The sequence below is a fragment of the Chelonoidis abingdonii genome, chromosome 2 (assembly GCF_003597395.2).
Source record: "Chelonoidis abingdonii isolate Lonesome George chromosome 2, CheloAbing_2.0, whole genome shotgun sequence".
In the NCBI taxonomy this organism is placed as follows: domain Eukaryota; kingdom Metazoa; phylum Chordata; order Testudines; family Testudinidae; genus Chelonoidis; species Chelonoidis abingdonii.
In genome coordinates this window covers 188,796,475-188,811,561 of record NC_133770.1, presented here as the reverse complement: position 1 = coordinate 188,811,561, position 15,087 = coordinate 188,796,475, and the positions used below count along the sequence as shown (strand labels likewise).

The following is a 15,087-nucleotide window of genomic DNA, read 5'->3' as shown; positions in this document are numbered from 1 at the left end:
CTGTCAGTGTAGTAATATTGTAGTTTTTACCAGAAATGGATTAGTTTAAAAAAAAAAATCAAAAGAATATGATAGTTCAGGAGACTAGTAATGGGCATGGGTCCCAATCCAGTAAACTACTCAAACATGTGCTTAACTTTGTGCACGTGAACAGTATGAATGAAGTCAGTGTGACTACTCATGCATTACATTATGCACAAGCTTAAATCCTTTTGCTGGACTGGAGCCACGGTGCCTCTCACTTTTTGGTTACAGGTTTAAGTTCAACCAGTTTGTTATGAGCAAAAAGCACTACCATTTATATTCATTGCAGGCCTGTGGATGACACAAATGGCTTATGTGAAATTCTAGGGGCCTCCGCACGATTCCTAGTAGAAAAATTCACAGCACAAAAATCACCGTAAAATTGGCACTAGTTACCACCCTTATTAACAGTCTTATATGAGAGGCAAATGCTTGAATTGGCTTGGAGACTGACCTATCTTTTCACCCTGAAAGGTGGTGTTTTCATGCGTAAATCGGAGCCTTTTGGCTGACAGATACGCAATCTTGCACTTTTTACTGCATGTGTCATATTTCTGCTGTAGATAAATGGAAGACTTCATTCTCCAGGGCTGTTGGGCTAAAACAGTTCATCAGCTCTAACTTTACTCCAAAGGAAAAAATGACAACTTTTCTAGCAAACCACCCTAAAAATGAACATAATTAAATGAGAAATCTCTAAACGCTTTATAAAGCAATTTTTTAGCAATGAGCATCACTGAAGGCAATGATTTATCTTCTAATGCTTAATGCTTTGCTGTGTTTTCTTTCTTCCTACAGGTTTTATTTCAGTCCCCAAAGTTAGCAACAATGGTAGAATAGCCAATTTGTAAAAAGAAAATATATTTGACAACGGAAACTGACCTAAATGTATTCTTTTACTGTTACACCATTGCAGAACAAAGTACAGAAGTATTACTCACTCCAAAGAGTTAGATGGAAACATTTGTTTTCTTTGAAAATATATTAAGGAAATTCTTTTTTGGCATTGTAAGTGATGGGACAGCAGCTCTGGGGACTGAAGTCCTCTGTGTATCCACAGACCACAATCAACATGGGTAGTAGCAGTGCAAGACATGGCTCTGCCAATAAGCCTCTTTTCTGTAGCACTCTCTTCATTCATTCCATGCTTATTCATTGCTTGACTACTTTGTTTAGCATTTGTCCACTTGAAACCGGATACCACTAACTGATTACACATAAGCTGATAAAGAACCGTGGGTGGTAACTACCAACCAGCTTAAATTCAAACCAGTGAATCAGAGTTGGAAAGCTTGATATCTTGTTACTATGCCACACACTTCCCTCAGAAAGAAACATTTTTCTGAATGAAAACTTTCAGCTGTAAAGAATAGTTATCTAATATACGCCACCAACTGAACATATTGTTTAGAGTTGGGGATGGGTGAAATAAGTCGTTCTGATTTTAAGTTAGGAAGTGACCTGAATTTCTGCCTAAACAGAAACAAACTGAAAACTGATTTGAGGTGTGTAAAATTCAGTTTTATGTCATCTTCTTTGTGCTGCCGCACTTCCTGGTTTCTGTTGAAAACAGAAGTAACAAAATACAGCAAGAGATGCTGATATGGAGTTTCTAGTACAATAATAAAAATCATAGACCAACTGGACAATCTCATGAGTGCTCTTGATCATGTGAGGTCTGGTTTCGAGACCAAGGAAATAAATTCACAAAAAATATCAAAAATATTGGAAATAAATCATAGCATCGGGAAATTAAGTTTCTGTTTCTCTGGTCAGGTTTTAGCAATAGTGTTGATTTGTTTTATTTTCTATGATATTCACAAATTAGGCATTGTGGGATAATATCCTTTAATTTTCAGCTGCAAAGCATGAGGAGCTCTTTTTAGTCATGGTTAAACAGAGCTCAAATGATCTGAGTTTTGGGACTAAATGGCTGTATTTCAAATGTCTTCCTTTAGGTTTCTTCTGTAAATGTAAGTATCATCTGTAGGTTTTATTCTCATAGAATATTGTTATTTTCTTTTAAAGTCTACCTACTTCTTTGCCTCTTTTCAATAAACTGTGTCAACATTTTGAACAAAATAATAGGTTCTGATCTTCGCTTGTGGGTATACAGTAGATTTTATTAATGTCTATTTTTGTGCACACCTCTGCAGCCTTCTCAAACTGAGTCAAATTTTTATTATTTATGTAAGAAACATTTGACCTTGCATGACATGGGCACCATGTTTGACATACTAATTTACTCAACATTTTTGTGCCATTTATAATTAGATGTTACCTGAAAGTTAAAAAAAAAATTAGTAACTTATTCCTTCAGTATTGCCAAACCTAAGTGTTCAAAAATCCTGAGTCTGACTTAGTAATTATGGGATTTTAAAAATAAGCTTTGGGTTCTTTTTATTTTGGCTCTGTTTTTGAGCTTGGAGGATGCATGTTTTCAAACCTTTCTCTACAATTAGTAGGGCTAGGAACTTATTTAAAAAAACAAACAAACAACAAAAGCTGAGGTTCTCATATAACCACATGATTCAGGGAGCTGGGGTTTTAAAAACATATCAAATGTCCTAAGACCTGCAATAAAATCCTGAGAGTTGGCAGTGCTTCTTTTTAATACTTTAAATATCCAGACTTCTAACCTGGTAACTAATCACAAACAGTGGAGGCTGGCAGATATTAAACACAGTGTTCTGGCATTTATCTGCAAAGCTGATCTTCAGGGACACATTGAAAGAGCTCTGTATATGTCAAGAGGCAGCGATTGCTGATCTCTGCTGTACTGTCTATTTTATTACTAGGCTTGAAATCTCAGTGTATCAGCATCACCTGACTCAGCATTTTAGGTGGGAGGAAGGTATGAAGTGTCTGTCCAGATGCTATAGTGGACCCATATAGAACAGTAGTTGCATAATGTGCTGCCATGTGCCAAGTTAGGCATCTCATTAGGACTTCTCATTCTGTAAACTGAATGGCAATCTATGTGGTACCCATCACCAGGATGTGTGAGCACCACATGGATTCAAAGGTTGGATGCTAGAAGGGTTTAGCATATGATGTAGGTGAAGCACTTGAATTTCAGGGCACAAAGTGAAACGGCAAAGTTTTCAGTTACTCTGTCCTGTAAATTTCCTAAGCTGACATGAAGATGAAGTCGGTGGCCTGGTAGGAGGGGCAGGGGGACGGCAGACCTGTTCATCTTACTTTTACAGCTGGAGACGAGATTACAGTACCAGGCACTACAGAAGTATGGACATGTGCTTTCATGTGTGCATGGGAAAGGCTGCTATCCCATCAGAGCCCACAATGACTTATTTCTTGGCTGTGACACGATATAGGCAGATTTCTGCTTAGGGGATGTTGCAAGACAGTTTTCCGCTTTCCTGAGGATAGTGGAATAGACTAGACTAGACAATTTGAGTCTGCTTAAATATTGGAGACTTTAGCTGAGCTGTTGTTCTATGCCACTGTTTTCCCTCTCTAGCACCCTTAATTCCCTGTCTTGCTATCATTGTATATTAAGCATCTTGAACCCAGGAGGAAAATAAAGACTCCTATTGGTTTTTCAAAACTGGCTTGGTATGATACGTTGTATTTTTCTGCATCAGGGGTGTCATTTCTATCAATCTTTATGTCTTATTTAGATTTCAAATTTGGGATGGAAGGGAGAGAACGTTGTTTTTTTCAGATTAAATTGTATGCAAGACTTAAGAATTTTACTTGGTTGCTAGATATTACGATGAGTACTCTATAAATACTACTATAGATAGAAAGAATCTTTCTTTTTTCTCGATGTTCATGTATCATAGCAGTGTTCTAATACAGGCTGGTTTTGTGCATGACCTTCAGTCCATCTGAATTGTTTGCATTTCAGTGCTCACTGGCTTACAGCAGGGGGCCCAATTTTCAAACGCAGGTGCCTAAATGCAGGCAATTAAAGGGACATCCGTTTGGCTTTGATTCTCTGATTTAAAGTTACTTAAACGTTAGCATAAAATAAATCATTTTTATCATTAGCAAGAATCATGCCTGACAAAAGTTTGCTTTTAAAAGGAAAAATTGTTGCTGAACCAATGTGACATGGTGGGATAATAGGCATGACTGGAATATTGGTATTGAAGGGTACAGCTTGCTCAGGAGGGACAGGCAGGGAAAAAAGGGAGGATATGTTGCTTTTTATATTAAAAATGTACACACTTGAACTGAGGTTGAGATGGAAATAGGAGACAGACTTGTTGAAAGTCTCTGGGTAAGGATAAAAGGGGTAAAAAACAAGGATGATGTCATGGTAGGGGTCTACTACAGACCACCTAACCAGGAAGAAGAGGTGGATGAGGATTTTTTTAAACAACTAACAAAATCATCCAAAGCACAGGACTCAGTGGAACTACCCAGGGGATCTGCTGGGAAAATAACTCAGCAGGGCACAGATTATCCAAGAAGTTCTTGGAATGTTTTGGAATGTATGGTTAAATACATTCTAGAATACTCAAGGAGCTGACTGAGGAGATATCTGAGCCATTAGCGATTTATCTTTGAAAAGTCATGGAAGACTGGAGAGAGTCCAGAAGACTGGAAAAGGGCAAATATAGTGCCAATCTATAAAAAGGGAAATAAGGACAACCCAGGGAATTACAGACTACTCAGTTTAACTTCTGTATCTGGAAAGATAATGGAGCAAATAACTAAGCAATCAGTTTGCAAACACCTAGAAGTTAATAAGGTGATAAGTAACAGTCAGCATGGATTTGTCAAGAACAAATCATGTCAAACCAACCTGATAGCTTTCTTTGACAGGGTAACAAGACTTGTGGATCGGGGAAGTGGTAGACGTGGTATATCTTGACTTTAGTAGGGCTTTTGATACTGTCTCACATGACCTTCTCATAAACAAACTAGGGAAATGCAACCTAGATGGGGCTACTATAACGTGGGTGCAAAACTGTTTGAAAAACTGTTCCCAGCAGCAGTGCAAGTAGGCCGGTATGCAAGTAGGCTGGGAGTTCTGCTCCTTCCCCACTGGAAGGGGCAGTAGTGGGGAAAGAAGCAGAATGCTGGCAGCTGTACCACCCCTTCCCCAGCCCTGTCTCTGGCGCAGCAGGAGGAAGACCGAGCCCCCTTCACCCCCACCCTACGTAACATGGGATGGATGTGCAAAGGGGATGGGGAGAGCATGAGGGCCCTGGGCTGGGGTCAGGGCAGTGAGGAGTCACATGAAGGGTCGCATGGGAAGATCACATGCCCGCCTTAGCTGGTGGGCTCCTCCCCGTACCGATAAGACATGGATTTTACTTGCACCACTGGTTCCCAGAGAGCAATCAGTGGTTCATAGTCGTGCTGGAAGGGCATAACAAGTGGGGTACCGCCGTGATCAGTTCTGGGTCTGGTTCTGTTCAATATATTCATCAAAATGATTTAGATGATGGCATGGAGAGTACACATAAAGTTTGCGGACGATATCAAGCTGGGAGGAGTTGCAAGTGCTTTGAAGGATAGGATTAAAATTCAAAATGATCTGGACAAACTGGAGAAATGGTCTGAAGTAAATAGGATGAAATTCAATAAGGACAAATGCAAAGTACTCCAGTTAGGAAGGAACATTCAGTTGCACAAATACAAAATGGGAAATGACTGCGCAAAGGGATCTGGGGGAAGTGGACCACGAGCTAAATATGAATCAACAGTGTAACGCTGTTGCAAAAAAAGCAAACATCATTCTGGGATATATAAGCAGGAGTATTGTAAACAAGACACGAGAAGTAATTCTTCTGCTCTACTCTGTGCTGATTAGGCCTCAACTGGAGTATTGTGTCCAGTTCTGGAAAGATGTGGACAAATTGGAGAAGGTCCAGAAAAGAGTGACAAAAATGATTAAAGGTCTAGAAAACATGAGGGAAGATTGAAAAAACTGGGTTTGTTTAGTCTGGAAAAGAGAAGACTGAGAGGGGACATGATTACAGTTTTCAAGTATATAAAAGGTTGTTACAAAAGAAGGAGAGAGAAGAATTGTTCTTCTTAACCTCTGAGGCTAGGACAAGAAGTAATGGATTTAAATTGCAGCAAGAGTGGTTTAGGTTGGACATTAGGAAAATCTTCCTAACTGTCAGGTTGGTTAAGCACTGGAATAAATTGCCCAGGGAGGTTGTGGAATCTCCATCGTTGGAGATTTTTAAGAGCAGGTTAGACAAACACCTGCCAGGGATGGTCTAGATAATACTTAGTCCTGCCATGAGTGCAGGGGACTGGACTAGATGACCTCTCGAAGTCCCTTCCAGTCCTGTGATTCTACGATTTCCACTAACTGCAGATAACTGTGCCTGCTTGTGGATTCCCTTTGGATGTCGATGTCTGAGGAGGATGAGGATAAAGCATATTCTTTGTGTATAAAATTATTACAATGATATTGATGTACATTTAGGGTTTAAAATACAATTGAATTCCAGTTTGCTGAATCTACAGTATCTCAACCTCTCAGTCTACTGAACTGCCATCATGACTCCCTGCTTATGTGACTCTGTTGAAATCTGGTTATGTGAACATAATCTTTTGAGTGGTTCAGGTAATCGGGATTCTTCTGTACCTTCGACACTTTTTTCAACACATTGAGTATTTAGAAAAATCACTGAAACTTTTATATCGAGGCTACCGAAAGGCAAACAGTTAATCTTAACCATCAGGTCTGATTTTGAATTGGGAGATTTTTGAATATAGTGTTGCCTGGTGGGTAGAGCAATGGACTGGGGCTCAGGAGACCTCAGTTCTATTCTCTGCTCTGCCACTGGCCTACTGGGTGACCCTGGGCAAGTCGCAGCCCCTCCATGCCTCAGTTTCCCCATTTGGATAATGGTAATAATTATACTTGCCTGCTTTATAAATCCCTTTGAGAATTACTGATAAAAAGCTCCATATAAGAACTAGGTGGTAGTTTTATTCTGCCTAAAAATGTTTGCTAGGCACAGTTCCCACTCCAAAGAGATTAAAACCAGATGAGCTGCAACAAGGGTGATGGTATTTCATCCTGAGGTATTATTTATTCCAGAATGACACCCTTAGCATAGTGTACGCTGTACTGGCTGAGGTACCATCTTTTGGATGAGACCTACAATAAGGTTCCGACTGCATTTGGTAATTAAAGATTTTACCGCACTCTACTGTAGGGTTGTTAACTTTGCTGTTTTGCCCCAGTTTCTACCATGGATAATTATGTTCTGCCTACTTAAATTCCTCATGCAGTTTTGGTGTTTCTATGGCATTTTCCACTTTTTGTTCTAAACTGTTACAACAATACCTTTCATCCCAGAGGTGGTTGCATTTCATTGACTAATTAAGTGAATTCAGATCCTTTGAGATGAAAGACATTAGATAAGAGTAAAATTATTATCAATCAATCCAATAATTCATATAAAAATAAGATGGAAGGATTTGCACTATATTATGAAAAGGCATTCATCACTTTCTATATCTTTACATTATAGCCCACTGATGATTATTACACAGAAGATCACAACTCTTGCATTCCAAGTGCATGATGGTAAGCAAACAAACCCCCGGTATCCTAAAGGCAGCATTTCCATTCCAGTCCATTGTCTATAATGGAGTTACCCTAGGGATGTATTTAGGTCCTGGTGTTTCTCCAAACAAGGAAAGGCAGTGATTTGTGAAAAACAGACAGATTTTGCTGCATTTTTCCTGATTCTAAACCTTTTTATAATAAAGATGCTTTTATACTTCAGAGAAGGTTACCTCCGGTTTGAAGTCCATGGGCCTGAGTCTGATCTCCTTTAATATTTGTTTGACACCTATGTAACTTCACAGACTTCCCTCAAGTTACTCTTGATTCACGCTGATGTGAGATCAGAATCAGGCCCAAGGACTTAATATGTTCAGTATGGACTTGTCTAGACAAACAAACAATTTGTGGCAAGCTGGGGTATGAATCTACCCTGTGCTAGTCTGCTCCAGACTAACTGCATAGCCTAGAAGTCTGCTTGAGCCTCATTATTAGGTCTGACCCTGACCCGAACTGGGCCCATGCCTACCTGGCCCAAGTCTCTTTGACTCTGCTAGTGTCACAAATGGCATCATTTTCCAGAAAGATGCCTGCCTCCAGGACAATAAAAGGCTTAAACATTGCAATTGTAATTAGTGTTGTTGTTATTTATTTCTGTAGTGGCTGCACCTGCGAATAGGGTTGTCAACTTTCTTATTGTAGAAAACCGAATACCCTTGTCCTGCCCCACCCCTTCTCCAAGGCCCCACCCATTACATTCCCCCTCGCTCCCTCTCCTTCACTCATTTTCACTAGGCTGGGGCAAGGGGTTAGGGTTCAGAAGGGGGTGAGGACTCCGGCTGGGGGGGTGGGCTCTGGGGTAGGGCTGAGGATGAGGGTTGTGGTATGCAGGAGGGGGCTCTGGTTTGGGGGTGGGGCTGAGGGGTTCAGAGTGTGGGAGGAGGCCTTGGGCTGGGATAAGGGGTGGGAGTGTGGGAGGGGGTGAGGGCTCCAGCTGGGGGTGTGGGCGCTGGGCTGGGGCCAGAAATGAGGGGTTTGGAGTGTGGTAGGGGGCTCTGGGCTGGGGCAGGGGGTGGGAGTGTGGGAGGGGGTGAGGGCTCCAGCTGGGGGTGTGGGCGCTGGGCTGGGGCCAGAAATGAGGGGTTTGGAGTGTGGTAGGGGGCTCTGTGCTGGGGCAGGGGGTTGGTGTGTGTGTGGGGGTGAGGGCTACAGCTGGGGGTGTGGGCTCTGGAGTGGGGCCAGAGATGAGGGGTTTGGGGTGCAGGAGGGGGCTCCAGGCTGGGGTAGAGGGTTGGGGTGCGGGAGGGGATGAGGGGTGTGGGCATCAGGCAACACTTATCTTAGGCGGCTCCTGGAAGCAGCCGGCATGTTCCTGTGGCCCCTAGGCAGAGGTACAGCCAAGAGGCTCTACGTGCTGCTCACGCCTGCAGGCCCTGCCGCTGCAGCTCCCATTGGCTGCAGTTCGGGGTGGGGACAGCGCGTGGAGCCTCCCTAGCCGGCTCTACGCATAGAGGCTTCAGGGACATGCTGGCTGCTTTTGGGAGCCGCACGGAGCCAGGACAGGCAGGGAGCTTGCCTTAGCTTCGCTGTGTTACTGGCCGGACTTTTAATGGCCCAGTCAGCGGTGCTGACTGGTGCTGCCAGGGTCCCTTTTCAAGCGGGTGTTACAGTCGAAAACCTGATGTTTGGCAACCCTACCTGGGGACTCCACGCAGGGATCTGAGCCCCATTGCACTAAGCACTGTACAAACAAATAATACAGAGACAGTCTGTGCTTCAGAGAGAGTAGTAATCTAGGGTTTAGGTAATATCCAACAGGTGTAAATAAACAGACACATGAGGGGGGAAGATATGGTAACAGCAGAGACAGACGCATTTGAAATTAATCTTTTAAAAAGTCCTACAGATTAATTGTAGTGGTAAGTGCTTATTACCTTACAAACTTTCATACTTGTGGAGTGGATAAAATTGATGCAGTTTCCATTTTCAAGCAGTTGTGACTTTATCTTTAGAAAATACATACAACTCCCTTCTAAAGGAAACCAACCCTGCCCCCAACCTCTCCAAAAATAGAAGATAAAAAAGAGGTTAAATATGCTAGTGCAACGGTGATGGGTGTGCACTTAAATATATCAGTGTTTGGTTGTTAAATGCATGCTATGAAATATACAGGCTGTACGGTGTTACATAGTTAATGTTAATATGATAACCTGAACTTTTGCATTTGAGTGTTCAAAATAACATAATTAATATTCCATTAATCATATGGGTTTTTACATAAGAAAGAGTGTTTAAGCGCACTAGTCAAGTGGCAAGTGTCTATTTTACAGTGGTGGGTATAGTCTGAGCCTGGGAGTTCAGTGGTTAGAGTCAGTCCCTGGGCAGAAGGAAACTCAGTTGGAACTCTTGACTATAGTCGAGTCCTGACCAACCCCTTCTTTCCCATGCCAGCAGCCAGTTCCCCTCCCTTGGCCAGTCTTCTTGCTGTGAATTGCCCCTTTCCTCACATGGGAATAAGGAGGAGGCTTGTGGCTAAGAGGACCAGCATCTTCTGGGAACTGGGATTTCCTGGTACAGAGCTATAATAATAGCCACAGGGGATGAATGCTGGTGGATGCCTACTTGGGAAGCTGTTTCAATAGGTACAGAGATGGTGAGGTTGTGGAGACCTCATGTTGAAGAGGAGAGAATGAGGAAGGGAGATAGATCCAAAGGAGAAGGAGAGCCTTGTAGGGAGAGGTGAGAGGAATCGACCCTAAAGTATCCACTCTCAGTACTTCATGCAGTCTTCTGAGAATGAGCATGTTTGACTTAAAGGATGGAAAATTAAATCAAATTATTACTGTTGGTAACAATGAAACGCAGGAAGGCCTGTGAATTTAAAATCTCCAGTAACTGCCTACAGCATATAACCTTTCATCTTGGAATAGTTTTCTGCAGTTATTTTTGGAAGAGTCTAATTTGATTTTATTGTGTCATGCCTATTATTTATTCTTGCTAGGAATAGGCCGACAAGCTGAGGACCTCACTGCTGAGCAAAATCGGCTTGCTGTAAAGTAAGAATTTACTTCTCTCACTCAGTGTGTCTTTAACCTCATCTAAGTAATAGCGGTCTGTGGGGTTTTTAATTCTTCCCTGACTCATTACCAGGAGTCAGATTTTCAAAATTATTGTTAATGTAGGTACTGCCTGCAATCCACCCAGTGCCAAAGGTGGATGCTTTAATGCTCATTAAGGTAATTCTTTTTGTGATGTTCATGTCCCAACCACCCATGCATGAGTTCTTCATTTCCCTCTGACTAACTATATACCAATAGAGCCCTCGTTTCTCCAAGGCCAGGTTTAGACCCTGATTCAGCAAAGTACTTAAGCACGTGCTTAAATCCCATTAACTTTAATGGGTGCCTAAAGTGTAGCACCTGCTTATGTGCTTTGTTGAACCAGGCCCTTTAATAAAGTTGTGCTGCTTGGATTTTTAGGCTTTCGTCTACCCCTTCATTGTGGTCTGCTATCTTTCACATTAGAATACGTGTGCCCCGCCCCCATCAATAGCTACATCAAAGCACTAATCCATGTTAAAACAGAAGGATGAAGTTTGCTTCTGACACTTCAGATGCTGCTGGGTTGTTTTTTTTTTAACCTACTACCAGCAATTTCTGGACACTGATGCATGTTTCTCCTCCATCTCTTCATCTTCCAAGTACAAACTTTGATACTACAGATTTCACTGTTTACCAAAAGAAAGTGGATGCTGCTTATCTATTACAAGCATTTCCCCCCGCCCCAATCTTATTTTAATTCCACTCTAATTGTGGAATGAAAGCGAAATCTTTTTTGAATAGGCCAAAAGTTACAGCAGTAACTAACTTTGATCCTTGTGCTTAATACATTTGAAACTTTGCTTGGGGCAAAATAATTGGTTCCTCAGTTTTCAAGGTTTAACTGTGAGCCATTGAAAAATTTACCTAATTATTAGATGATGGAACTATGATTGTCATCTCTTGAAAAATGAAAGTTTGTAGGGAGGTTTACATTTCTACAGTGACCTGTTGCTTTATGTCTCCATTTATCGTTTAGTATAGAGCTGGCTTTAAAAATGTAGAGTACTCATAATTGAGGTTCTGTTGTATGTAAAGTTTTTAATATACTCTGAATAATAATTCACAGAATTGGCAAAATAGTACACAGTGCAATTCAAAAGCTTATCAAAAGTACCCATGGAACTCTTTGCTATATTTTACCTTGTTCTGTTTTGTGTGTGGATGTTTTGACAGAATAAGACCTTCCTTACTGGAATATTTGAGCTATCTCCTCAATTTTATGAGTGTCATAGCTGGACCTTGCAGCAATTACAAGGACTATATAGCCTTCATTGAAGGGAGGCATGTGCATATGAAACTTTTAGAAGTGAACTGGAAGCAAAAGGGTTATGACAGACTTCCTGATCCTTCTCCAACTGTAAGTTTTGAAAAGCCAAGTATTTATTGCAAAGGGCTAGAGAATACTGCTTTGCATGTCTGACTCCTATAACTGCACCTCATTTAAAACCAAACAAGGAAAACTGCTTGGGGTATTGTGTCAGAAAATATAACTGTTTTCTGCTGTTTGTGTTGATAACAAAGGTAGGGGGTTGAGGGTTGGCATCATCCCTTTGTTCAGAAGAGCACATAGCAGCTCATTGGTTGGTGAACATCATATGTGTAAGTCTCTCTGTTCACAGTGGGAACATACTGTAGATTCTGATTATTATGAATTGTAATTCAGACTTAGACAAAAGAGAGAGAAGATTTTACAAAAGAGAAAAGCTGAAAAAACTATTGTACTGTAAAGGACATGTTGGAAGCAGGAATCATGATTAATTACTGTAAATTGCCCAGATGCATTTCAAGGAAACCTGGTGACTGTCTTAAAGTATCTTTGAAGCCATCTTTTAAGTCTGAAAAAGATAAATCCATTGCAAGAACTTTATCATTTTTGTTTTATATTATTAAATATTAACTGGATAATCCCACAAGTGGCATTCATGTATTGCAGAAAAATGTTACATTGGAGTGACTGGATTTATACCTTTGTAACTGACTGAGAGCAGAATTTGGTTCTGCATATTCTCTCTGTAATGTGGAATATGTATATATACAGGGCCTCATCCTGATCTCTCACTGGTGAAATCTGCCGACAGTGTAAGTGAAGTCAGAATCAAGCCCACATTGTGTCACTTGCATAAATTATATATATGTAGTATAGAAAAATTAGTATTTTTCTTTAAAAAGTTAAGCTTTAAAATGACATTATGCATTAAAGTTTTACTACATAGGGAATGCATGTAAAAAAAAAAAAGTATTTAGGAGCTAAAAGTGAGTTAGTTACATCAGTGTTTAAATAATAATGTTATATTGGTTTTTATTCTCCTGATATTAGGTGTCTACTCTTACAGATTCACCTATTTGCAATATGAATGTATGAGTGAATCTGTTTATTCATGGTGGAAATGTGAAAGCCAGTTACAAAGCATTCACCCATAGCTTACACCTATAATTCTGATTTCTGGAGTGCTAGGGCACTAACTACACATTCTTAAAATATATATTTGTTAGGTTAGGTGCAGGACAGTATCTGTCTAAGTCATTTTGAGAGGCACTTTCAGACACCTTGATGGGAGTGACAGGAAGAACCTAGATATATAACAAGCTAATTGTACTGGAAATCAGAATATTTTGTGCTTCCAGCAGGAATCCAATAATCAGTTCCTATGCTTAACTGCACAGATAGGGAAACTTCTCTGTCCTCAGGGCACTTCCAGTAGATCATATACAGTGCTTAGGTGAAAGAACATGACCCATTTTAGATCTGAATAATTCTTTTATTTCTATTTGTAAGATTAATTAGTAAAATATGTTAAAGCCAACTTTGCATGGCTTTCACTGATCCATTATACCAGCTGGTCCTTGTTACAAATTAATTATGAGGAAAAGGAAGTTACCAGTCTCGTTGGGTCTTTAGTCAATTTATTTTTGTAAGTGGGAAGCATTATTTTGCTTTTAATCTATTCTGATAAATCATCACATCAATGTTTTATTATTCATTGTGCTTTTCAGGGGGCTGTGATATACAAACTGTGTATCACATTTGTATCTCTCCTTTTGTTCTTGACACTTACCAAGGCCTATCCTGTTTCATACATTGTTGATAGCCAGTTTATCAATAACACATCCTTCTTGTCAAGACTTGGCTACCTGTATATCGTTATGCAAGCATCGAAGCCAAAATATTACTTTGCATGGACATTAGGTAAGGATGACTAAATGGCTTATTTTGTGTCCAAATAAATGTAATACATAAACAGTGGGGTGTATGAAATTGTTCTAAAACTTTTTTTTTTTTAAATTTGGGGCCCAATCCTGCAATTCCCACAGCACCCCTGCGTCTGTGCAGAGACCCCCTGAAACCAGTGCATGCAGCAATCCGTCTGTGCGCTGCCAATTGCAGAAGGGCAGAGATTTGACATACTATGGGTATATTGACTATAAATCTCAAAAGGACACTGTCAAATAGCGTAGGCTAGAAGTTTGATTTACTTTAAAACTGTTGTCAGTTGTCAGCAAATACCCCCCACCCCCACATACCTGGGGGCAGATCCTCAGGTGATGTCAGTTATTATAGCTCCGTCGAACTCATTGAAGAGTATGTGACCTCTGGAATCTAGATGTGTAATATAATTGGTGTGAGTATGGGTATGTGTATGTAACATCTTCTCCTTACACCTGGACCTTGTTAATTGTTCCTAATATCAGAGGGGTAGTCGTGTTAGTCTGGATCTGTAAAAGCAGCAAAGAGTCCTGTGGCACCTTATAGACTAACAGACATATTGGAGCATGAGCTTTTGTGGGTGAATACTCACTTTGTCGGATGCATGGTATTCACCCACGAAAGCTCATGTTTCAATACATCTGTTAGTCTATAAGGTGCCACAGGACTCTTTGCTAATTTTACCTAAATTACTTTTATTGGCATTCTTAATACCTTAAGAAGAAACGATTGTATCCTTTGTGCCAGGATTGTATTTTGTGGTCCCAATCCTGTACTGCTCTGGTGCAGATGGGGGCTCATGGAGCCTGTGGTCACCCTGGTAGTTACAAAGCCATTGTAAATGTGAACCAGCCTATCCAAAGCTTTCTTAGGGACTTGTCTATAACTAGAAAGTTGTCCCGCTTTAAACTATACTAGGGAATAGGCTATGCCAGCATAAGGCACCTTTATACCAGTATAACTGCACCCATATTAGGGGTTGTACTGGTATGACTATATTGCTAAAAAAAAAATCACACCCCTAACTGCCAGTTATACTGGTACAAAATCTGTATGTGGACCTAGCCTCATTTAGTCCCCATTTCCTGTGGGTGACAATCCTACACCCTTATTTGCAAGGGAGAAAGGCAACAGGGTATGGGCCGAGATAAGGATGGTCAGGAGTGGGCTAAATGACCTCTGACCCTGCCCTCCCCATTCACTTGGGTACAGAGCAGCCGTAAGGCAGAAAAAGAGTTCTGTCTGCTATA

The 15,087-nt window shown here is 40.8% G+C and overlaps 1 protein-coding gene across 3 annotated transcripts in view; it reads left to right on the top strand.

The window, feature by feature from the left end:
* The window catches only part of MBOAT1 (membrane bound glycerophospholipid O-acyltransferase 1), an 85,736-nt gene that overhangs the window by 48,320 nt on the left and 22,329 nt on the right, over positions 1-15,087 (top strand). For all 3 annotated transcript variants that reach the window (XM_032776976.2, XM_032776975.2, XM_032776977.2), the window contains 4 exons: positions 7,497-7,552; positions 10,533-10,587; positions 11,806-11,989; positions 13,627-13,819. In XM_032776976.2, the coding sequence (XP_032632867.1) occupies positions 7,497-7,552; positions 10,533-10,587; positions 11,806-11,989; positions 13,627-13,819 (488 nt within the window). The remainder of the gene's footprint in view (positions 1-7,496; positions 7,553-10,532; positions 10,588-11,805; positions 11,990-13,626; positions 13,820-15,087) is intronic.